This window comes from Vanessa cardui, chromosome 10 (assembly GCF_905220365.1).
Source record: "Vanessa cardui chromosome 10, ilVanCard2.1, whole genome shotgun sequence".
NCBI classification, from domain to species: Eukaryota; Metazoa; Arthropoda; class Insecta; order Lepidoptera; family Nymphalidae; genus Vanessa; species Vanessa cardui.
In genome coordinates, this window is record NC_061132.1 from 5,406,283 (window position 1) to 5,434,211 (window position 27,929).

At 32.0% G+C, this 27,929-nt stretch overlaps 1 protein-coding gene across 3 annotated transcripts; it reads right to left on the reverse strand.

Annotated features, from left to right (window-relative positions):
• Window positions 1-996: 996 nt before the first annotated feature.
• Window positions 997-27,928, reverse strand: LOC124532721 (phosphatidylinositol transfer protein alpha isoform). Of its 3 annotated transcripts, none has more exons than XR_006966662.1 (10): window positions 27,732-27,928; window positions 27,409-27,439; window positions 24,866-24,977; window positions 17,334-17,345; window positions 16,952-17,103; window positions 15,766-15,843; window positions 8,966-9,196; window positions 4,730-4,788; window positions 4,055-4,254; window positions 997-3,994 (listed from the first exon to the last, which is right to left on the reverse strand). XR_006966662.1 is itself a non-coding variant. In XM_047107759.1 (10 exons), the coding sequence occupies exons 1-9, from the start codon at window positions 27,746-27,748 to the stop codon at window positions 4,116-4,118; spliced, it is 831 nt and encodes a 276-aa protein (XP_046963715.1). In that variant the 5' UTR covers window positions 27,749-27,928; the 3' UTR covers window positions 997-3,994; window positions 4,071-4,115. The 3 variants fall into 3 exon arrangements, 1 of the variants encoding a protein (XP_046963715.1); XM_047107759.1 differs by having other exon boundaries at window positions 4,071-4,254; XR_006966663.1 differs by lacking the exon at window positions 17,334-17,345 and having other exon boundaries at window positions 27,732-27,926.
• Window position 27,929: the final 1 nt, after the last annotated feature.

A 27,929-nucleotide genomic window follows, 5' to 3' on the forward strand; every position in this document is an offset into this window, starting at 1 on the left:
TTCGTTACAAGTAAAAAGGATAGCTTGATAAAAACAATAAGTAAAAGGGATAACTAGATGTTTTAATTACGCAAAACGTATTACTACATAAATATGATGTATTATAACTTATTACTGGCATAATTATGATGAAAACGACTAAAGGCAAACGTCCCAATTAGGACGTTTTCTAGTCTTCACTTTTTGCGCGTTAATGACATATCTGTTTACTAGAACATCATTGTAATTAACCTGAAATCCTGTTTAAAAATTTACATACTTTTTACACTTTCTACTAATAATTGTACCTAATTATATATTTGTAAAATGGCGGTCTAACAGCGATGGTAATCATTATAAACTTTAAAATTGGAATGGATTTGTAGCTCCTATGTTCTTTTATCAATTAAATCAACAAAACGATCAATAATAAAGTATTCCTGTGTCATATATTTACGCGATACTCTTCCCGAAAAGATCTCTTAGTTTTAGTTAGTTTATGAAATCAATGTAATTATTTTGCAAATATACATATTTCCACTGTTTTTACTATTTATTACAGAGTTTGAGCCTATAATCCGTCGTTTTCATTTAAGGAAATCCTAACCCGATTTTTTCAAAATTACATGTAAAAGTTTAATTGTGTTATTCAGTTTGTTATAAAAATGTACATATAGTTTTACTAACTCGGCTTCGCACGGGTGCAATACTGATACTAAATATACTACAGAATTTGTTTATTTACGACATCACATTAACTTCTAAAATTGTCAGCCTTTCTTTATTATGTTGTTCATGTATTATATACAAAAGCCTTCCTCTCGAATCACTCTATCAATTAAAAAGAAAACCGCATTAAAATTGCGCATAAATCCGCATTGCGTAATTTTAAAGATCTAAGCATACTTAGGGACAGACAGCGGTAAGCGACTTTGTTTTATACTATGTAAAGATGAGTCTTAATTGTAGTTTCGAAAGTTAAAAGACGAGAGACAAGAGTAAATAATAGAAAACATGGGCAGATTAAAAGTATTTTATTTCTGTTGGCATTCAAAATATCCATAATACATTTTACAACAAATGTTATTTACCTTACATATATCAATGCGAGAATTCATCGAAACTTTTTAATTTCTAGACATTAAAATTGACAATTACAGCTTTCTATACAAAGGATATCCAAGAATGTAACTGCTGTTGAATATATCTACAAAAATCTTGTGTTCTATTTAAATAACAGATGACATAATTTAGAAATATAATTAAATATGATAATCTAGTCTAAATCACATTAGAAGCTTACAAGGAGCGCATGGATACCGACTTCACAAACAATAAAATCTGGAATAAGATTTAAATATTTCTATTAATTTAAGTTATAGCTAAGTGTAGATCATTACTAATAAATTTAAATTTCAAAAATATATTGATAAATTAAGTTTAAGCATTACTATATATCTATTTCAAATATAATGTTTATTCGCAAAATCAAATGACTTTAGGTGTTTCGTTAAAGTACTATCGAGGAAATAACAACAAAATACTTCGTATGTACTTAATTTTTATTTGGTAACTGCAACAAGTTTTATTGTAAATAATATAAAATGCGAACTGCATTCCTTTGTCAATAGTTTCACACCTTTCGTCGATTTACTTTTGGCCACAGAAGTGCTAAAATATTATGCACAAACAATTAATTCAATGAAAACAGGTAAAATTAAGTAGCTTAAATGCAAACAGATATAAAAAAAATTATAAAAATACAGAAAAAAACAAAACACAAAAGCACTATGCGACGCTAAAAGCTGAAGCCAATTATCCTCTAAATTATTAGAATAATGCTCCCGGATATATTGTTTGTTGTAAAATGAATATTTTATAAAATAAAAAATTAAAAAAACGAAAAAAAAACACTATTTAGTGAAACTCAATTCCTAGGAAATATAATAAAAGACTTGTATTAAGAACCATAAAAGGTATCTATTTCATAAAAAAAAAGAAATTCAAATTGATGAATTCTGAAAATTTTAATGAATACAAAATCAAAATAAACGATCACAAACTATTTATTTATGTAAAAAAAAAATTAAGGAACATGAACAATAATATTATACTTCATAAACACTTTAATAGTATTCCCACTGAATAACAACTTTTGACACTCAATGTACTGACAATAAATTAAGTATAATATATAAGAAACGTTCTCTGTGCAATAATCGCACATAATCGCAATCGACAAGACAGAGAGCTACTTAGGGAGATGAATCGATAATGTTCAAATGTCTCTCGGTACAGAATCTGGAATGTCACACAATAATAAAAAAATACTGATCTGTTAAACGAACTTAAATAAAAAAAAAATATACATGCGATCACCTTACACGGATGTTGCAAAATGAACGCTCAGCGCCAACGATACTCCAGCCACCGAACCGACACATTTAATAAATAATATTCCAAAATTCACCTTGCAACACCCCATATATATATAAAATAAGTATCCGAGCTACCATTTGATATATCTAAGGATGCCGTCGATAGAATACGAATATATATTGCACCAATTAAATTTTTCCCTAAATCATTCGTGTCTCAACTAATTCAAAAAACTATTACGCGATATTATATCTCTGGCCTGGTTCTAAAAGGTCCTATGTCGATTACCCTTACTTTGAGTGATCAGAGAAGATATAATGGACATATGTTGTTTGGATCTTGTTCGGTATTCGTTATTATAAGGCAGCGGTCGGCAACCTTTTGGTAGGCAAAGGTCACAGTATTAACTTTAGAAGCCCAATATACCTACGCATAATTAGTGTTAATCAGTAATTGAAAATTTTTAAAAGATACAGAATTTAATTCGTACACATAATACTTCCATTATGTTTATACGTTTGAGCTTAGAAAAATTTGAGAAAAATAAAGAAATGTAAACTGCAAACAACCTAAATAGGAAACTGACATTACACAAATTTTAGTTTGATGTCTGAGGTTGCATTTTAGACGCTATTTCTTGTAAGTTGTTTGTCAGCTTTTTACAAAACATTCACGGTCCGCTGTTATAAGGTATTTTTTCGAATGTCTCGTCCAATACACTTAGACCCTTTTAGCACCAGGCCACAGACTTGCAATATGAATCATTTTATATCTACCGTAGTATAATACACAACAGCCAAACGATACCCGCTCTAGACAGGTGTTCACTTATAGTAGAATGTTATTTATTAAACAGCGAAATATTTAAAATCGGACCTAAAATGCCATTAATATATTCGATCAATAATCGTAGCTAGTATTTGTCTAAAAAATTTTTTTTTATTTTGAATTAATTTTGTTATGTAACGACCATACTACCTTTAACCACTGACTACATCGACTTATTATTATTTAAATAGTATCTATACCACATCTCAATGAAGTTATTTTGCTAATGGTAAGGTATGCCCTCGCTCCAAACGAGATCGGCGTTCGAGTGTATAGGCCGGGAATAACTTTTTCTTATACATTTTATGAACTTTCCTCTAATATTATGTTAATACTAACACATATTGCTTGTAATGTTCATTTATAACATATATATGTACATACATTATATTGTGCAATGTGAAAATCGTCAATAAATTATTCATCTAAGTCTACGCAACGAGATTGAAAAATTCATAAACATCAAGATTTTTTTTCTCATGGATAATACCGAGTCAATATTATTTAAAAGTTAACAGTTATATTCGGGAAAAACGACCTAACATACATACAATAGGTAGTGTAAACAGTGAGCTTTGGACTGCCTGCAGTCGTTTTGAAACGCAATCTCTGACTTTGAGGCTCGGGCATCGTGCGAGCGCCGGACGTCACGCGGGAACGGCCGATGCGTACACTATAATGACATTAAATATATTATTACAACGTATGTTGTCGAGTAATATACGTGATACTCCGTAAGTGAAATAGGATTGTGATTTTTGACTCGCTAGCTATGTTTCCCGCGCGGCGCCGCACGCACGCACGCACGTATGCACGCACGCACGCACGCACGTACGCACGCACGCACGCACGCACGCACGCACGCACGCACGCACGCACGCACGCACGCACGCACGCACGCACGCACGCAGTGTGTACGCACGCGCCTATTACTCGTTATCAGCACGCATTCCGCGAACTTCTCCCTCACGACGAAGCTTTTCCAATTCCTCTTTGGTACGATCTTCGATAGCTCGGATGTCCGCCATCGTCATGCCGTACCAGTCGTCCATGGAGCAGAACACCTGCCTGGAAATTATGAAAAAGTACAAATTAATCATCGATACATTAAAAATCGAAGGGCAAATCCAAAATGGCTGGGCCGATTGGACGTTACAATGCTTTAATTCTAGGAAAAGAACCTCCCAATGAATATTTGTCATCAATTAACATGTTGTGGTAATCATCCGGTGCCCGGTGGATACGATTTTGGAGCGATTTAGCTGTCCTCATTTAAGGAGTAAATAATGGTTTGGATCCAATGCCTCACAGCAAAAATATTTACAGACTGTTCGTTCAATAAACACTAAAACTTATGTATGTTTACCCAATAGTCAGGGGCCATCTGAAAATCAGTGCTGTGCATTAGCACTGATGTTACACTGTGTTCTTTAAATTTAATTTTTTTTTTCTGTATAATCTATGTAATGTATGTGTGTAGAAAAATAAATGTGTTCATTCAATAAAAACTAGAACATAATACGACATTAAAATTTATAATTACCTGTGGAATATGGTAAACAGCCGTCTCTCTGACTTCTGGATCACACTCTCGACTTTGCTCTGAAAACGAATGAATAAAATTCGTTAATTAAACCAATACGTGTACATTCAACTCTTTCGAGTATCACGTTATACAAAAAAGCATATTAGTTATACAGGTCGACAAACTCATATTTCAATCATGTTCAATGTACCGGAACTGAAATAAGGCGATGCATTACTTTACAGCTTAACAGATACAATATGTCATGATGACAGGTAACATATAATATATTGCAATGTCAAGAGTAAATATAACAATAACAACAACAGCGTATAAATTTTCCATTGCTGAGCCCCCCTTTCTTTTGATGAGAAGGTTAGTGACAAATGCCACCACGCTGCTCCAATGCGAGTTGGTGGAATACACATGTGGCAGATTTTATATGAAATTAACACATGCAGGTTTCCTCACAATGTTTTCCTTCACCGCCGAGCTCGAGATGAATGAATGAAATGAATATTCAGTGGTGCTTGCTTGAGTTAGAACCCGCAATCACCGCGCTCTAACCACTGGGCCATCTCGGATCATTACTAGGTATCCTGGGTACAAGTAAGTCCGATATATAAACACTACTTCACGTGGGGCAACTTCAAGTGGCTATGTATACGATTTGACCTATCGGTATGATATATGGTGGAGAATTTAAATCATATAACCTTATATGCTAAAGTAAATCATACAGCTTATGGTAATCTTATTATATTACATAGTAACGTGTTGTGTTCAAAGAGTTATTATATATTTACTTAAACGTGCACAGGTGGAGTAAATACTAAAGAAATACTTGAGTTAAGATCACATAAAGACTTAATATATTTATACACAAATGGGTTAAAATATAAAACCTCCTTATTTTTTTTTGTGGTGTCAATAAAACCTTCTCAAATGTAAATAAAAGTATCTTTAGAGAAAGGGATCCTATCTTATTCTTTATTCTATAATACTTATATATATGGGCAGATGTCATCTTTAACTTGTAACTGGTCTAAATTCTGAAATGGTCGTAATTCGATATCTATGAATAGACAAGGTATTAATAAGAAAAAGATAGCCAAGTGAAGATTAGTAAACTTTGCCAATAGACATATAAGTCATTCTGTACACCATATATGATACCATACCATGACATGACATAGTATATGTCCCATGTGCATTTTTTACCCTACTATATATCCTCATTCTTTTTTTTTTTGATTAAACCTTGTTGCCGACACCCTTTTAATATGATATATAATATGAGACAACATCACATACATTACTCTGATTCCAATGTAAGTAGCTAAAGCACTGTGTGTGTTATGGAAAATCAGAAGTAACGAAGGTACCACAAACATCCAGACCCAAGACAACATAGAAAACTTATGGTAATCTACATCGACTCGGCCGGGAATCGAACCCGGGACCTCGAAGTGGCGTACCCATGAAAAGCGATGTACACGTCACTCGACCAGGGAGGTCGTTCGTCGTCGAGGTTATTCTTCATATTAAAACAAATGAAATACTCTGTAAATTCATACTATTACAAAAAACGGTTTAATTATTATTAATTAAAGGAAATTAAAAAAAAGTATTATAAGAATTGAAATACTCATTTCAAACTCAAACAATTCTAAGCACTATCGTTACTCAATACTCATGTACGCCTCGCGCATTATAACGCTCAACGCTGCTAAATTGTGTTAACAAAATGTGATTAGAACTATATACAGGCTGCTCTGAAACCTACATTACAACGCCGAAGAAAACAAAAATTTGAGTTGTCTTTAAGAGAGTATTAAGCAGAGATATTGTTATTATTATTTTTAATTATTAATAATGGGTATGACACAATCTTGTGTCTTAATTGAATAAGTTTTGAATATGGTATTTGCTAAGTGTTTCAATGTCCTAACGACCACAATTAAAGTTACATTAATTGTAATGATGACCACGCAATGTTCGAGTAACTAGTTCATTCTTCCCAGTAACATATTTAAATGTTACTAGTTATTGCTCGCATTTTTGGGCGTTTATTGTGTATATGTGTTAGGAAAAAAACGTAGCCTATGTCCGTCTTTGAAGTTCAAGTTTGCTTCCCGCCAAATTTTACCAAAATCGGTTCAGCGGTTTTTTCGTGAATGAGAGACAGACAGAATCACTTTCACATTAATAATATTAATATATAAACACTAAGGCAGCACGCGTAGACTCTACACGACTTCAAGAGACCATTACTAGCGTACTCCATAGTATGTCTATATATATATATAAAATAGGTAGTATTTGTTATTTAACTTTCATATGCACACGATACAATATATGTATCTATTGACAATACAAAAAAATGGCGAATATATAAAATAATTTGTCTTACGTAGGACTGCTTTTAGCATCAGCCTGTATTTGAAACGTACATTAATTTACTTAATGTGTGAAGTATCGTGTTAATATAGGGCTGTTCTTGTGTTATATAAGAAACGTCTTTAACACATCGCTCCTATACAAATAGATCTTAATACAATGTCACAGCATAAAACTAAGTCGCTTACCGCTGTCTGTCCCTATGTATGCTTTTAGATCTTTAAAATTACGCAATGGATTTTGATGCCTTTTTTTAATTAGATAGATTGGTTCATGAGGAAGGAAAAAACACTAATAATTTTAAGTTTATAATGTGATGTCGAAAAAAAACTAATCCTGAATATTTAGAATCAGTATTGCACCTGTGCGAAGCAGGGTCGGGTCGCTAGTAAATGATAAGTGAGGCGTTGATGACATTATGTTAATAATCCATCTTAGGCTAGTGTACGCCAGTAACAATATGTATAATGGACATACAATTTAAAAAGTTATAGTGTGTTTCTGTAAAATGGCGGCGTTTACACTCTCCTGCCTCGGATGTCATGTCCCCTTGATCCCCCCTTGAAACCCCTTGATCATGCGTGTCAACTCTTTCCGACCGTCTTGCCGTCCCAACGGATTACGAGAGAGCACTCGTGTTATCGTATTCACATGAACCGGTTTAATCCAATTTTGTAAACATCGTCGATAGACTTTAGCGGATTAAGAATTATAAAGGAATTGTTATTCCTTACAACTGCAATGCGCCACCAACATTGGGAATGAACCACCCTTCAAATCTGAATATAAAAATGATCATTGTAGTGTTTGTTTCTCATCATTCCCTTATCCCAATTTTATTTGGGGTCGGCACAGTATGTCTTCTCCTTCTATACTTCTCTGTCAGACGTCATCTCACAAGTAACATTCTTTCTAGCCATATCGTCTTTCACACAATCCATCCATCGTTTCCTTGGTCGTCCTCTACCTCTATATCGATCCACATCCATGCTCAAGGCCTTCCTTACAATGTGTTCCTCATTCCTCCGCATTACATGTCCATACCATGATAGCCGCCTTCCACATAACTTCTCGGCTATCGGTGTCACTTTCACTACTGTCAATCACGCTTGTCAACTTCCTCTTATATACTCATTCCTTACTCTATCCATTCGCGTAACACCACACTAGTGTTTGTTTCTATACAGTAGATATAATACACTGTCTCACCACACTGGAGGGGGTAGCTGGACTGTCGGGGGAGTCGTGTTGAAGAAAGTATGAGACGGACATAGTAGTGAGCCAGTGTCTATAATAGTTATCATATCAATACAGGAGGGTCCTACAGTCATAATTGTCGATATCTACCCAGATGGGCTTTGAAAATACTGTTCTAAAAGTTTAAATATTCAACAATCTTTAGGAATAACAATCGTATCCGAAATCGTTCAATTACGAAAAGATTAAACAAACACCTTCAAAACTTCGCACACAACCTGGAATCTGGATTTGAATTAAGAATGAGTGAATAATGAGTGAGTGAATTAAGAATTGCCTAGTGGTTAGAACGCGTGCATCTTAACCGATGATGCGGGTTCAAACCCAGGCAAGCACCGCTGATTCATGTGCTTAATTTGTCTTTATAATTCATCTCGTGCTCAGCGAAGGAAAACATCGTGAGGAAACCTGCATGTGACAAATTTCATAGAAATTCTGCCACATGTGTATTCCACCAACCCGCATTGGAACAGCGTGGTCGAATATGTTCCAGACCTTCTCCTCAAAGGGAGAGGAGGCCTTAAGCCCAACAGTGGGAATTTACAGGCTGTTGTTGTTTGTTGAATGATGAGTGAGTGAATTAAGAATGGTACTGACCTGTAAGCCGAACCACTTGAACTCGGCTGTGACTAGTTTGTAGCAGGTCATGACCGGTTTCACGTCGTTCTTCCAGGAGGGGCCGACGAGCGGGCCGCGACCGGTCTTGGCTGACTTGAACTTGGTCGGGTCCGTCTCCGGCTTATAGTCCGCGCTGGGCAGCGGGTCGTTTGCGATGTCGATGTTGACAACCTCGCGGGTCTTGAGCTTTTCCGGCGGCAACTCGTGGACCTGGCAAATATGTTATTACATTTTAAATTTCGAACGAGACACAATTTATTTATTTATTAGTTAAAATATATGTAGGCGAATTGGCAGGCGAATTGGCAAATGGAACCCGTAGCACTGGTGATAAGTGGCTCGCCCATCCGTCAATTAATTCTAAGTTTTGATATGATGGTAGACTATCTAATAAACCTACCCAAATAGCCTTGCAAAAATCCCTACTACCAAGTAAGACTGAATCGAGAAAATGTATAGTACGACACAACTTAGATGTAGCACCGGCAAAATTCGTAAAACCGATCACTTCCGATTTAAGTACGCTATCCCAAATTTATCTCTTATGTGAATATGACCTTTATACAAACATAATAACTTGTAATATCATATGACCTAATATATTCGTCTATTTGACACATCGCTTTACATGCACTTGCTTTCTCGGGATGAACTGACGCGAGAATCTATAGCGACGAATAGCCTAGAATGGCGCGATTGGGAGTTATTTCTATTGGTTGTGTAAATCGGCAATATTCGGTTTTATTAAATTTGCCGATGCTACATATATATTGTGTCGTACTATAACATAATGTTATCGTCCCACTAGGCAAGGACTTCCCCTCCATTTTGAGAAGTCATTTGGAGCTTACTCCACGATTTACAATGCGAGTTGGTGGATCACATCACAGATACACACCCAAATTGTGTTTTGTGTTATATAGATACAAGAATTTGATAGTATGATTATTTAAGTGATTAGATTAAACAAAGCAGAAAGTAACATATAAAGAATATATGATTAATTGATTATAAATAAATAATCAGTTAAATGTATTATTTAATAATGGAATTAAAATTCAGATAAATGCTTAATATAGCTTTAAAAAATTAAAAATAGGACAGAGTCCTAGTCACAGTCTAGATATTTAAAAAATTAATATGAACACTAACAAATTAAAAGTACACATTATTCGAGTTGGGTAGTACGAACGCTTTAGACTTCTTTATTTCATCGTGTTACACATTCAATTCGACATGAACCTAAACACCGTTGGGTAAAGTACATTCTAGTGAAATACATAACAAAGCCTGGCTATTACAATCGAAGGTGGACAGATAAACAAAACTTAGAACCTCATACAGTGTATATTCCAAGCAGTTTGCTATTAACTCTGCTATAATTACGAGACAAACAAAACTACAGAGAGTTCTTAATTATATATTAATTAAAAGTAATATAATAAACTTTAAATAAAAATAAAACGTTCATCCCCAATTTTCCACCCTTGGGGGGTTGTTTTTTTTTTTTTATTAAATTTAAATGTGACCACCCTTGAGGTATTACCTATACGCCGAAAAAAGATTTGTTCAAATTGGTTCATAATTGGCGGAGTTATCGCGTAACAAACAGAAAAAAACCTTACGAGTCGAATTGAGAACCTACTCCTTTTTTGAAGTCGGTTGATAACTAGTTATTGCCTTCGGCTACGCTTACGATATAATTGTATTTTAGTTTAACGTAGCCTATATATCTGGAGATCTAGCTTGCTTTATACAAGACACCTTCGCTCAAGTTTTAGTGGGTTGGTTGTCATGAGCTAGTTAAAAAAAAGTAGCCTATTTCCTACCATGGAGTTCAAGCTTACTTCACAACAAATTTCATCAAATTCGGTTCATTAGTTTGGTCGTGAATGATGAACAGACAGAAAGACAAAGTAACTTTCGCATTTACAATATTATTATAAACTTCATAAATTCTGATAACAACTTCGACGGCATAAAATTAAACACAACAATTTCAAATTTGATTTATACATAGACCATACCATAGATTTTTACACTGACCAATCGTGTGCTGTCATTTCAATGTCAAAGTTGTTTATTTGCCATTAATCGCGCTGTAATTGTACGTGCTGAACTAGGCTGTACGTACAATAATAATTATTTCCTTAATACATCTGTGTCGGCTAAGTGATAAGAGAACGTTAATCCTGGCATATTATAGCCTTACACTGAGTTAACAGCTAAAAGGGAAACGTATTAATCAAGCAATCTACGGACCAAGTAACCAAGCTAAATGTAAGATTATGACCTACGTAACTGGACTGGATAACCACTACCAAAAACAAAAGAAAATTGAATTCCTTGTATTACTTATCCAAAAAAAAAAAAATGATTCAATTGTTTTTTTAATTAGTTGATTGCTATTTATTATGTGGAATAAATAAAGTGATTTTAGTATTCATATTATTAATCTATAACAATATTATAAAGCTATTGAACTAAATTTTAAAGAAAGGTAATAAGTCAAGCTTGAAACCCAAGAAAAGGCATGGGCTACTTTTTTTCTACCTAAAATCTAAGACCGACAACTTCAGAACTATATGTTTAATTGATATATATTCAAGACATTGCAATACAAAAAATGCTGTATGTATTCATTATTTTTCTGTAAGTTACCGTAGAACTGAGCGGAGGCCACGAGGCTGGTCTGAGAAGCAATCAATACCGCTTACGTAACAACTATCGTAATGACACTTAATAAACAAGAAGGAAATAAGGTGAAGCCGTTTAAAAATTATGACAAGTTTCTTTTTTTTATCTGTAATTAATCCTTGAAACGATTAAAAAAAAATTAGACCTTTGTACTGTTATGTTATTTTTTATTTAAAAAAATAACAGCGTGTAAATGTTACGCGTCTGGTCAAATACGTTCTTCCTACCTTCAGCAGATTTGGAACTTATACAGTCGAGGTAAGGAAAGGTTCGTCACCTTAAGATCTATTTTCGTGTGCTCAGTATGAACTATAGTCTGCTTTACCGATCGAGAATATATAACACTGTAAGACACATTTTGCCATTTCAGTAGAAGATTTCATATCTAATTTAAATATGGAATATCTAATGCACCATTAAAGAGATTTCATGTTAGTCCAACGAGTCCAAAGATGTTACACTATTTTGAACCATGTTATCATACTATGTAAGTTTAATTTTGTATGCAGTTGTCAGTTTAGTGCTTTAGTTTCAAAAGGTACTAAGAGTTTAAGACTTGCCAAAGGAAAATTGACTTAAAAACTGAAGAAGGTTTTCTTACTCTGTACATTATACACACATATAGCGATGCAGTACCTACACATGTACGGAGCGGAATTTTATTCGACACATGCCATTTTTCTCACGATGTTTTCCTTCACCTCCGAGGTCCGAGCACGTCATTAATTATAAAAACAAATTCACATGACCTTCTCGGTCAATATCAATAATTGTACACAAATCACATGTTTATTTAAAATAAAAATAAAAACGATTCATCATCTACTACTAATAGCATTTAACTCATGGTGTGTAATAAACCAAGAGACCAAACATTAGGTGATCAGGTCTTAGACCATAGGTGAAGCGCCATATAAGATCTCTTAAAAACTTTTTTCAAGAAGGGATCGCCAGAAGGTTACTAGTACTCTTGTTATACTTAAGACGGAGCTGACGATACGAGATAAATACCCCCATTACCAACACAATGGGACATAAAACAATTCTTAATAGAACTCTAATACTTTATATTCTACCTATTAGATATATAAAAATAAAATTTAACATTGGTTGCAAATGTCTATACTATGTGTGGCAACACTGTTATCTATGGCTGTTCGTCGTTGTAACTAAGTGTTCTTGCTGTGAATAAATAAGTTTTCTTAACGTGATTAAAGAAAGAAGAAATTAATTGAAACCCATAAACCATCACTACCAATAAATAGACTACATGTAGACAAACTATTATACAGAAAAACCCAATGGAACGTCTATTTAATAATTATTAGTATAGCTTTTTGACGTGAAACCTCTGTTGGCGTTCCTTGGATCCGTCGTTAGGAAATCATAAATCATATGCCGTTACCGATAACTATTGTATATTTTCTTTTATTGTAATTTCATAACCATAAATTTCGACATCAGAATTCGACAGAACTTCCTGTAAAGACTTAATTTTATTTTTAGATTAAGATTTACTTCCTACGAGGTTTTACAGGCACTTCTGAGTGATCCTTTTACAGAAATACATAAAACGCAGAACTTCTTCAGCTTAGGAGAAGAACCGGCAAGAAACTTAATAGTTACTCTCATTCGATACTAACCCTAGGCCAGTGTTGGGCATTAATCAAGCAATTGTCAATTATTTTATTAATTGACTAAAAAAGTAATTGCAATTAAATTAATTACAATTAAATTAATCGAAATTACACTTTTAATTGCACCTTGCAATTAAATTAATTTGATTAACGTATGTCAATTGCAACTTACAATTAAAATAATTGCAATTAACTTTTTCAATTGTTTTATAAAACAATTAAAACTAACAATTAACTTTATATATCAAAATGAAATTAGTAAAGATTTAGGAAAATTAAGCTATAAGTATTAGATTTCAGACGAATAAAAATGTGGTCAAAGGCTCTTAAGTATAGCTTATTTTTTCTAAATCTCTCTTTCCACAGAAAAAAAAGTGTTTATTTTTATATTATATAATATAAAGTTGCATTGTGATCAATATTTCCGCAGCGTAGGTGTAAAACAAAAACATTTCAAGTCGTCGTCTTCGTTCAAGTCTTTTATTTGTTGCTAACATATTTATTTAACTACATGAAAAGATGGGGGCACTATTCTACTACCCGGAACCACACGGGTATATTGTATATTTATATGTACCAGCTTTATATTATAGCAGTATTTTTAATTGTTATTTTTTAATTAAAATTAACAAAACAATTAAAAATTAATTAATTGTTAATTGTTACTAATACAGTTAACAATTAATTAATTGTTAGTTGTGATTTTCCACAATTACAATTGATTAATTGTTAACTGTATTAGTAACAATTAACAATTAATTAATTGTTAATCTTTAATTGTTCTTGCAATTAAAATTTGCCCAACACTGCCCTAGGCCTATTGTTTTAGTAACCCTTGGTTATTCTAAATATGTATATTGAAATACCGAATTGCTATTACACTTTTAGTATAGAATTTAAAAGCGAATCAAATCATCTCCGATACCCAACTCTAATTGGGTGCACCGACGATTCAATACATAATTTAATTATAAGAACCTCAGTAAAATATTCGTCGCTACTTGACCTCCAATACTTGGGTTAATTTGCAGTCATTCCATTTATCATGAGCACTTTGAAACTGGTCAAAACATTATTAACATTCAATTCGAATTTCATTGCAATGTCCAAGATCAGTGTTCGATCACTGTTATGATTCGTTTTGCTTACGAATATTTTTTTTATGTTATTTTTTGATGGTAAGTGGTCACCATCACCCATAGGCAATAACGCTGTAAGAAATATTAACCATTCCTTACATCGTCAATGCGCCACCAACCTTGGGAACTAAGACGTTATGTCCCTTGTGCCAGTAGTTACACTGGCTCACTCACCCTTCAAACCGGAACTCACCAATACTGAGTACTGTTATTTGGCGGTAGAATAACTGATGAGTGGGTGGTACCTACCCAAACGGGCTTGCACAAAGCCCTACCAACAAGTAATTTACGAGGCATTATTGAAAACCTAAAATATATTCTAGAATTCTCCATTTAACAGAAATTGTAATCGCTGATAATGTACATTAACGAAATGTGTCTCATACTCTGCGATAAGAGACTTATCGACGATAAGGGTTGACTTTTGTAAATGTAGGTAGTATAAATGTTTCTTACATTGGCTCCAATTAATTTCTTGATATTACAAACTTTTTAGATATGTATTTACCTGTATGAGACCATTTATTTACTACGTAATACGATTTAGGAGGAGAGGGGTGTAGTGGTAAAAGTAAAGTAACCTGTACAATTCCCACTGCTGAGATAAGGCCTTCTCTTCCATTAAGGAGTGGATTTGGAACATATTTCACCACGCTGTTCCAATGCGGTTATAGGTGTAGTGGAAAGGAGTAATAAATTCGATAGTTCTTACGTAAGATCAAAATAATGCGGAAAGTTAAAATTATTTGTTAAAGCGCAGGAAACCGAGCTAATGCCAAAGTTCGCTCGGATGCGTACCTTAAGAACTTTGAAGGTTTCAAATAAATATTTTTAAAAAATTGTTAAGTTTTTTTCTTTTTTTATGATATAGGTTGGCGGACGAGCATATGGGTCACCTGATGGTAAGGGGTCGCTATCACCCATAGACTTTTAAGAAATATTAACTATTCCTTACATCGTTAATGCGCCACCAACCTTGGGAACTAAGATGTTATGTCCCTTGTGCCTGTAGTTACACTGGCTCACTCGCCCTTCAAACCGGAACACAACAATTCTGAGTACTGTAATTTGGCGGTAGAATAACTAGCAAAAGCTATAGCTAGTCAAAAACTAGCGAATATAGTCGTACATAATAAATGAATGGTACCATACGGGTAAATAAATTTAAATCATCATCCAGGTCATCGTTGTAACGATCATCATCATCAATCATCATCATACTTACCATACTTACCATAGTATACCCAGCATTGCTGTTTGGCGGTACATCATAGTGAAAATGTTTTACATTAAAAGATATACTTACATTCTGCTGATCGCCTGCGTCCGGTAAATGCAAGGACTCTATGCAGATGACGAAGTTTTCCTTCATGTAGCCAGGATTCTAAAAGTAAAAACACACCTATTACAAACTTGTACGAAAGAAACAAAAACGCATCAATCTTATATTAATAAAATACAATGTATACTAAAAACAATTATAATTTCGCAGACTAAATCATTTTTATTAGACATTTATATATTAAGACACCTTGACACGTTAACCGTTTATATCGTTAATGAAAATTAAGAAAAGCCAAAGTTCCAAAACGGGTATTATTGGATAATGAGGCTTAATGACATCACTTTAAGTATCGTTTTCCATTAAGCATTAAGACATACATGTACAATTGTTTCACACACACACACATAAAGATCGATATATTCAATTAAATGTAACAGGAACAAAATTGAGTCTTGAAGTTAACAAAGTTTAAATTCCCTTGACTTAGAAAGTCGCTTGCTATCTTTTGTATCGTGTCAAAATCTCCTTCCCATCGAATCATGAGAGTACACATGTTACATACTCAATATGCTCTGAGCAGATGGTTAGTTTTAAGCATGGCAACATTAGATATAGTCAATGATATTCTAATAAACAGATATGTCATACCCATACTAAACAACAGAAAAAAGTTTGCCGCGCCGGGGACCGTTTATTTTACATTTCGTTACAAGTAAAAAGGATAGCTTGATAAAAACAATAAGAAAAAGGGATAACTAGATGTTTTAATTACGCAAAACGTATTACTACATAATTATGATGTATTATAACAGATTACTGGCATAATTATGATGAAAACGACTAAAGGCAAACGTCCCAATTAGGACGTTTTCTAGTCTTCACTTTTTGCTTTCTCGAAATAATTAAATTACTTTCATGTAAAAAGATTATTATAGATATGACATAATTTTTTTTAAAATAGGAACATAAGGTGTTCGGTTATTTTTAGACACATGAAAAGTTAATAGTTGCATGTAAATCATTTTACAACGATATCCCAGATATATTATATTTGTTTTATTATAACGTATTACTGGCATAATTATGATGAAAACGACTAAAGGCAAACGTCACAATTAGGACGTTTTCTAGTCTTCACTTTTCGCGCGTTAATGACATATCTGTTTACTAGAACATCATTGGATATAGTAAATTAATACATAATTACCGTGAGCACGGTCCGACAGTATGGGTAAGCGTTCCATGCCTCCTCGTGAACTTCTAGGGAGCCCTTTGGGGCCAGCATTCTGATGAACGCTGGCACCTTAGACGCCAGGTGGTAGATCTTGTACGTGTACTGACCGGATGAGTATTTACCACCTAATATACAACAAGAAACACTATTAAAGAACGTTATATATCAATTAAACTAACGAACTATATATTTCGAAATAAATATTAAATACAATTTTTAAAACCAATAAATAATATTTCAGTATTAAATTTGGTACGCTGTAACAAACGGATGTATTTTTTTTTTTAATTACAGACAGATAATCTAAATCCGTCCGTATAAACATATAATATAAATAAATGACAATAAAACTTACGATCCGCCCCAGCTTCGCACGGGTGCATTGTATTAATAAAGAACATTATAAGATACAAATATAATTAATAACCCTATAGCACTCAGAAATAATGTAACTTTACACCAATTTGTTATTTTTTTTTTTAATTGGCTCATCAGTTATATTATATACATACAAACAAACAAATATAACCTCTTTGTAATAAACATAAATAAAATATATGTTTCAATAATTAACTCAATAACAAGAGTAATTCAAGATGAACGATGATTAACTTTGAAGAGTCAGGTCAACTTAATCAACTTTTCATTTATCGTCCAGAATATCGATATTTAGGCAAAATATATTCGAATCAAATACGACTTTCGATTCGAATATATTTTCATGATTCAAAGTTGTTCTTAAATAATCGTTATCTTCATAATAATCCAACAACTGGTCTTTAATTATCCATTAGCAACTAACGTTCCTAGCAAGAGATAAATACTCATCTGAATAATTAAAATTTATTTTTAGATCATATGAAAAAAAAAAAAAACAAAAAATATATTTCTAAAGATTAAAACACTTCAAATTAATAAATAACAATTATTTACTTTACGTTAACTAATGTATATGTATGTATACATACAATTTAATTATACATAATGATATTCTAAATGAAATTATTTTATTAATATAAATATAATTATAATAATTAACTTACTACGATTAAAAATCATGAATAACCCTACTGCATAGTTTAATAATAGATCAAATGTTTATAAAAAGAATTCAATTTTAATGTTGCCTGGAAACAAAAACATGAAGGGACATCAAAAATAAAACCAATAATAAAAAACAGCAACATCAAAGATATGGACACGTCTGGAAGATTCGATTACGTTCAAAAATGGAACACAGTATTTTTTTTTTGATTTCACAAAATCTATCGATCTATCGATCTTCTAGTCTCAAAAATGTAAGTTATATAAACAGTAAAATAAAATATTACATTTAAAAAACGAACTGTATCAGGCGTACTTAAAAAATCAACCCTCAACATACCTCACACACAATTATCTCAATAATAAATAAACAAATTATTTTTAATTATAATGAATAAAAATAATCTTATGATTTTAATATTTAATATAAATTTTAAAATCATATTACGTAAAATAAAACGAGAATAAGGAAGTCATAAAGGTTTTTTTTTTCGAACCGCGTTAATCAAACATTTAACATCTGTGTAAACTAGAATGTGACGTCATTGGACAATAATTGTGCGCTAGTGAGTTAAACAACGGCGATATATGCATGAACCCACGGAATAATCGCCCTTATGACGTAAAAAACAGCACTACTAACTTTTACTAGACGAAAGAGTAAAATAAAAATTAACGGAAGATCTATATTCGTTTAATGGTGTCATGAAAAGATTGTAATTTTATTATTTTTCCTATGATAACAATATAATATCGTCACAGACGTAAAACAAATATCTTTCTCGAAATTATTAAATTACTTTCATGTAAAAAGAATATTATAGATATGACATTATTTATTTTTAAAATAGGAACATAAGGTGTTCGGTAATTTTTAGACACATGATAAGTTAATAGCTGCATGTAAATCATTTTACCACGATAACCCAGATATATTATATAAGGAAAAAAGGTTGTAATTGTAGCAAATGTAAAGAAATAAGTCGACGTTAACGATCGCGGAAGTATAATGCAGTAGCGGGCAAAAATGTAAATATGTACGTGACCGTTTGATTACGTACGTTTTTTGAGTCAGCAGACGTCTCACATTACGATAAGCGCATCAGATATCGACCTAAATATTAGTCATAAAATTGTTTACAGATATGATAATTAAAAATTACCTTACAATAAAAATAAAGCCACCTCCACACATCTCAGTACATTTTTTTTAAGAATACGAAGCAGAGGTATAATGTTATCGAAGCGCTTGCTGGACCTTGGAGGAACAAATTTGAACACTAAAGCGAACACTGGATGCGGCAATCTTACATAGGAAATGTAACATTGCCGCATCCAAAACGGAAATCAAAAGATCGATAAGAGGCGAAGAACTTAAATGCAGAAAGACGATTGTATAGTATTATATAACTAACCGACACACGTTGTTCGATCTTAGGTATGAATATACAATTCGAACTGGGATAAAAAAAAGAAAACAAAAAAAAAGTAAAATCCACGTAAATTGCTAAAGCACAGCAAAAACGCTTATGTATTTTTCTTAGAAATAGTCATGTCAAAATGTCAAAATCGGTCAAGTCGATCTCAAGTTATGACGTGACCAAAGGAAAAATATATCGGGACGCCCACGATATCTGTAACCACTTATGATGGACGATTTCGAAGAGGATGGTTGTGTATTTTTCCGACACACATACACTTAGTGAGGAATTTAAAAAAAAAGTATAATTCTACAATAAAATATAACAAAGACACCATTGTCGAACGCTTCTCTGAGACTTAGTAGTAATTAATAATGGAACAAACATCGTCTAATAAATCATCACTGTCTGTACTAACAATTGTTCAATCATACTTTTGGTTGTCCAAGAAGTTATATGTTCAAAGCAATTTCAGTAACTTGTATTTATCTACTCGACTAACTATAACACAGCCCTATACAAAAGATAACCTGGACTTCGATGGAAACGAAATCAACTTGTTAGGTTACACACGACTTCGTTGCTATAATCTGGAGACTTTGGGCTTCAGTAATATGACGATACACCACGTTGTGACAGCGACAGTACAACAATCATATTATGTTCTTATCAATTTCAACGAAAAATTAATGAAAGCACGTCGATTACATAGAAATTCTGCCACATGTGCATTCCATCAACCCGCATTGGAACAGCGTGGTGGAATATGTTCCAAAAACCTTCTCCTCAAAGGGAGTGGTGGCCTTTAGCCCAGCCGTAGGAATTTAGAGGCTGTTGTTGTACGTCGATTACAATATAAATCTGATGATTTGTATTACAGCGATTCCGAAATTGAATGTCATAATTTCTAATATATTGACTAGTTTAATCTAATTAATTTCATTTCATTAATATTTTATAATTCGACGACGAAAGAAAAACAATATGTAAATTGCAAATTAGATATTATTTTATTTATGTCACCCTGAAATACTGCACCAAATTGAAATCTAGTAAAGTGTACCAAGTAAAGAAAACACTATATTTATTTAAACAATCACTTTCGTATGCGCTATTGTATCCCGATTTGATGGCATCAATATATCAGATTAAGCTTGGACCATAAACTGAAAGAGCAGTGCACACTTTCTTTGTCTGTGTAGACTAAAGAGATAAAAGAGAAATAAATATTATTTGTATACTTTGACATGTGTGATTCAATATAAGAAAAAAAAACGGTCTGGATTTCACTCTGTTTAATCTGTATTTTTAAATTTCTGTGTTAATAAAACTTTATGACAATATCAAAGCCTATCTTTACCTAAGATGAGGGGTGTAAATAAACCGATATGGTCTCAGAACATCGCCGAAAAGCCCGATATCTGACAAGTAATTTTAGGTGTCAAGATTGCTAAAAGACCACTGGCACCCGCTTATTACCCCTAAGACGTGGCTTACGAATGACAGTATTAAGAATTATCTTTCAACAAAATGAACAAAATTAAAATCGCCCTAACCTTTACGGCGTATGAATTTGCCACGTATGTAACTGGCATCATGCCATAAACGTGATTCTACATAGGCTGCTCATTTAATACTTGCCGTAACCAAGTATTTTCCGCCAAGTATTTCACTGGGGCGATATATATTGATTTTTCCATACAAATAAAACCTCATCTCGACGGATCAGATTGTGGGTGTTGACCTATATATCTAAATATATATGAATGGATGAATTGATTTGATATCTATTCCAGATATAAATCAAATCTTCTACAACATTATTTGACGGATTACGATGTATTATTTTTTCATGGAGGTTTTATCGTATCCACGTTGTATATCAGCATTAAATGCACATCAATTTCTGTGTAAATCGCCATTACGAAAATAAAGTCTGCCGGAATTTGCTATAACATAAATATTTCTATCCTCTCATTTATCTACTGAAGATATTTCTTTGCATTAGTATATCTTATGCATTAATCACTAACGGGCACTACTGTTACCAAAATACGATTATGTAACTAAACTGTTATACTTTTTAATTGATAATAATTTGAACTACTAAATGATTCAAATATCAATTCGTAATCATTACTTAAATGAAAGATTAACTTTTGGGAGTACCTTTGTAGAATATATAATTTAAGAACCTTTTTAAGGTAACCCATACAAAATCTACCGATATATTATGTATTACATAAAAATCAACACAAATTATTGTACGAGCTACAGATGGTTACTCATAATATAATGTTTTACCATCATAAACACACGCAGAACAAGTGCCACACGTAGATGTCTCACTTGACTTTTCACCAATTTTAGTATTTAGCTCGTTTTTAGAGTTATCCTTAACTAAAATATAACAAAAATTAAATAAATTATCATCTATTAAAGTAAATTAGACAATTAATACACGCAATAAAATTTGATATAATATACAGATTAAAATGTTACCAGCACAAAAATATGTCAAGTGTATGAGATTTTTATTAACTACATTCAATATTAATTAAAATATCTGACCCACACCCAAATTGTAATAAAATCTTAGGATTTGTAAATATTATCGTTGCATGGGCCTTCGTGCTAAGTCGTTTAAACTGTAAGTATTCATTCTTGTTTTGTGTACTACCATCGACTGTTCGCGTATTTCGGTTTTGTGAAGATGACGAAATGGAAAAGATATTCAGACGAAACAAATCTTAATTCATACAAAATACATAGTAATTCATGTAGAAACAAAAGTTATTCTTTTAATAACATTACATACAATGCCATATATAGTCAGCAAACAGCCAGCCATAACCAAACAAAAGTACCAACATAACCATACTAACATTAATAATTACATTGCCAACATGCAACAAAATTTAAACAAATAATTAACATATAGATAAAGATAACTACTGAATCTATCGTCTGTTCTTTGAAGGATCTAATTGAATTTGAATCTACTCGCCAAACGCGTGCCCTATAGCTACCATTGGCAAATTTAGACAACTGTCAAATGGAAACTGACATTACCGTTCTTAAAAAAACAATTATGAATGCTTAACAATGGTCCTATTTGAATACGATGATGGCTTTCGTCTTTAATAATGTCGGTCTGTTAAAATTTTACAGCCAAACCAATGGAACGATTTTGATGAAATTTTGAACAGAACCTTAGTTCAGAGCCGTAGGGAAGCCTTTTCTCTTTTTTCTTATTTAACACCTGACGACCAACCCCCAACTGCCAGCGAAGCCGCGGCAAACAAAATGTTCGTATATTATTTAGTTTAAGAAAAACGCAAAGATGACTAATTGAGTTGTGATGGAAAAAATATATTTAAGGAAGTTAAAAAAAAATAAAGAGGGCCAGAGACGTGTATGGTCTATTGCCATTGCATGGTTAAGCCTGAACAATTTTCCTGTAAATACTACTGATACTTCAAGTTCAAATAGGAGATTAATACAACATTTCATGTCGAAATCCGTTTATCAAATCGTCACTCAGTAAAAAATAAGTTAGATATCTTTCTGTTTGCTTCATGAGTGTCTAGACCCAATATCAATATAAGAATCACAAACATCTTTGACTCCGTTGTTAAAAAAAAGCCATTATTACAAAAGGCGAAGCTATGGCAATCTTTTCTGTGTCTAACACACATTAGTGACGTAAGTATCTGTAATTAGCTTAAAGCGTCACCAAAAAACTATGCAACTTCAGTTTCTTTGTGTAGAATGGCAAACACAAAAATTATAAAAATTTTCTTTAGAAACTCTTTCTTTTCACAAGGTAGGACTTTGGGCATGATTGACTGGGTAACACTTACTCATAATAAAGGCATTAGTTTGTATTGTCGTATTACGGTTTGAAAAATGAGTCAGCCAGTGTAAATCAGTAGTTTGTGTCTATATACAAGGAACTTTACCGTTTATCGGTAGTCCCAAAATTTGATGTGGAGATATAACGATATTTTTTAAAGAACCTAGTCTATCGAGATTGGTGGGATTTACTATAAGATGATACATTTGTACGTTTACCTAATAATTAATTTAAAAAAAAAATGACAGTAAGACCACGGGTAGGACTGGCTGTTTATCAAACTACATTTATGCAAATTGAGAAATTAAAAAATAAACTACAAGGTTAAAAATAAATTACATAAGACAAAAAAAAAAACTTTGTTGTCGATTACGTAAATATAAATACGATCTAAGTGTGAATTTTGTGTGTGTCGTTGACTTAGTATCCAGCTTATGAGCCTGCTTATACATGTTCGTATTAATATCTTAGGCCAGTATAAAATTCAAGGAATTCTCAGTAGAAGCAGTGAATAAGGAAGACGAATGTTACTATTACTTGCCTTGGAAAGCACGTAAAATGCTGTTAAGCTGTTCGACTCTTGTTGGATCATGTCTTTATTTATATAAAAGCCGTTTAAAGGACTGCTTAGTGTTTATAATGAAATGAGTAAAAGTAATTTTTACGCATCACGAGTATCTCAAGCCAAGAATATTATTGAGGCGATAATCTGCAACGGATCTTTTTCAGACGAGACTTTTATTTAATTATAGGTCACTCTCACTTTCACAAATGAAAGTAATACACGAACTTACAGTCATTATTAAAGCTTTAAAATAAATGTTTTACCGAACATCATTTTATATTCTTCGAATAACCTTCTCAATCTGCTACTGATTCTTTTTTAACTTCATATTCATTTAAAAATCAAATTAAAGACAGTATTTAAAATTTTGATGTAATCTTACAGCTTAATTAATTAGTATTTATTTATTCACATAAAATTCGTAGTATTTGTTAGTACGGACACAACGAAGACGTCACTTATTACATATATAAAAAGATCGGTTATAAAAAAAACATAATTACTGATTATGTAATCATTATCGAACATAACAAGTTTTATTTGAACTTATATATGCAAAGTCCTCTGGGTGAGTTACTTTGAAACAACAAGAACGGTTTTAAGGAAGCTACCCACACGAAAAGGGACGTAACACCGCATTGATTGCGTTTTCTATGCTTCAAAATTTCTTAAATTTGTAACAGTACCGTGTCTGTGAGGTGACAGTAAACAGCCATAATGCATTGTATAAAAAAAAAACAAATCTATAAACCCCTTTAAATTTAACATTGTATCAAATAACACGTAAATTTAAAAATATAATTATAAAATCGTAATCTACATCGAACTTAATCGATTAGATAAAAACATTATATATTATGTCATTAAAAATAATTTTAATATCGCTTGTCAAATTTAAGGGGAAGTTGACATAACAAAAAAAAAACAAAATCTCATCGATAATAAATAAAGATAATTATTTCACGTCGATATATATTACGTACATTAAAAAATTGACTCACCAAGCAAAGGATAGTCTTTGAACGGTTCATTCTTGATGACCTCGATACCTTCGCCGCCACCAGTTTCGTTTTTGGAGACCTCAGCGACGCAGTACAACTGCGCAACTTGATACTGGATAAAATAAAAGCCATCAGTTAATTCACTTTCACGTCTATTCAGCACAGACTAAAAAAAAAAAAACAATCGAAATTTTCTAGATGAAAAAAAAAATAACGGACTATTTACCTAACTATTATTTCTCTCACGTTGAAACATCGTGATTTATTTATGACATGATTGTTATGTATAATTTTGTCAAATATAAATTATAATAATCCTTATCGCGATAGGAATGCGCAATTTTACGAAGATTCCGACAGTTAAGACACTTATTTAAATAGAGCTACATATGTAAACTATACAAATGTATAAAGAAAAAAAAAACATTAGTACATAATAAAGTATATATTTATCTAATATACTGCATTTCTCTGTCAAGTGTAACGGCTTCAATGTGCTATTAAAACCTTCATCCTATTCTAAACTGCCACAAGTTCAAGAACGACGACTATGCCAAGGTTATGTAATGCAGATATTAACACATAATATGTATTCGTTATATATATGTATTATAAATCTTAGCGAGGTCAAAAAAAATCGTATATAAAATACGAATAGGTCTTTTTATAAGTCAAGGTTGATTGATTTTGTTATGCTAGTTATTATTTTTACAGTTTTTCATTGCAAAAACATAAGTAGATAGAAGCATGAGACAAGTCACGGTACGTGTGCAGCACTTCATAGCCGAGCCCGCTGAACCGAGGGTCCTTGACCTAGTCTAGTCGCGACCTCGCAAGCGCAGCTTTTGTGTAAACCAACTAATTACTGGCAGACTTTGTATCAGTAAAGCCACCAATTATAATGCATTCGGAATATAAAATACAAAAATAATAGGTGCTCACTAATACTCAGATAAGGAACTAAGTATTTCATTTCTGTATATACAACCATACTTGTATTATAGATACGAAAGAAAGTTCGGCTCTCTGTCTGTTACGCTTCACGGTTAAATCGATCGATTTTCGATCAAGAACTCTGAGGGAGAATTTTTTTTTTCATCAGCAACTGAGTTCAAAATAAGCAAAGCCGCAGGTTTAGCTTGTATTAGAAATTTCGATACTAGTCGTAAGTGTTTATTAACTTTTAATGATATGTTGAAATAATATAATGTCTAAAATAAATATAACAAAATATTGCGGCTTTGTCCGTTAAACTAAAAAGATAATAATGTTTATCAATAAAGGAGGTGACTTTTCACAGAAGCTGACTTTCAATCAAGCAAGTTATTTAAAGTTATATGATCCAACAGTTAGACAAATGATAACACTTGAAGATTTAATAGGGGATAATTAACTATACTTTAATTAAGGAAATAAAACTCAAAACAAAAATACTTATAATCAAGATGACAAAATTCTCATGATATGGCTTTATGACTTAATTTATAATTATTTATAAGGTCACATAGCGCTCATTTTAATTCTTGTTATACATCCAACAAACAATTAGATATGAGTTTATATAAAAAAAATTGTATAATAAATACAATATTTAAAACTAAATTTATATTAAATTAAATTTACACTCTTCTTAATATTTTTTTTAAGAATGGGTATTTCAAATACAGATTATTCTTTGTTTTTTCTTCAAGGTGAACTAATTTATCAAACCATTTCATGAATACTCTTATATTTTAGACAAACCGCTTTGGAGGATGAAATTATTATTTATAAAAAATACATTATGAGTATCTAGAGATGTTTAGTTGCAGGCTATAAGTATAATATATATATTGCTAAATGCAGGATCCTGTCACCATTAAGAACAAGATGAATTTTAACAATAAATTAAGCACACAATTATCCAGTTGAGCTGGAGTGTTGCATACTTAAAGTCAAAATCTGATCCATCATGAAACCACAAGGCCATCTGGCTCTGAATTATTGAATTTTGTTTTGAATAGTTATATTCAATAATTTATGATTCAGAGTTTTAATGAAGAACTGCAATAAATACATGAATATAGATTTTTCATTTGGTTATTTAACAATGATATTTGATGGAAAATTTTAAAAATATTTGTACAATCATGTTACGGTTCTGTGTTTTAGAATATAAAATCTTACAAGAAATCGAAACTAACAAGTGTTATGTAATTTCTTTTTTTTTTCGGATGTAATTACAATAACTGTATGAAGAAAACAATAAAATTGAGAATCATTAAAAATTCAAAAACACGATTTATTTATTTTTTTACTCAATTGTCATTTATATTTATATATTATTCACCTAATATCAAAATTGAAATATCAAGCTCATTAAGTATGATTACATATTAAGGAGATAAGATAAAGCTTTATATAGATATTATACTGATAAAATTTATCAAAACTTTTAATAATTCGAATGATCAAATTTTAATATAAACAATATGAAAAAAAATGTCTAGATATCGTAAATTAATACTTATTCCATAATCACAATATAAAATAACAATGCTTACCTCTTCTACTGTTAAAGGAAGAGTAACACGACTGAAAAAGAAATAGTAAAGTTTAATTTTCCCATATGGTTTATAGTAATTCGAAATATTAGTTTTAACTAATGGCTTTTGTCAGAATAAAGGTATATTTAATGACATACACTGTCAAAAATATTCAAAACGATGAAATTGATCTATTAGCAAAGTAGTTAATAGTTTTTTTATTGAAACAAAATAACATTTATTCGACACAAAATTACTTGACGGCGCCTTAACAAATTTAGCTGACGACATATAATCGATTTATATTAACAAAAGGACAATATAACCTTTGCTTTACTTACTATTCTTTGATAAGCATCTTGAATATTTAGTGTATTTCACTTAAATGCACATTAGATATTTCACTAAAACCTAAAATAAACTTATCACAGTTCGACACTTGAGCTACGAGCCGATTATCCGAGTTATTACAATTTTAAAAATCTTTGACCAACCAATGACTGAAAATGACAAGGCGCATGCTTCAACTCAATGATGCA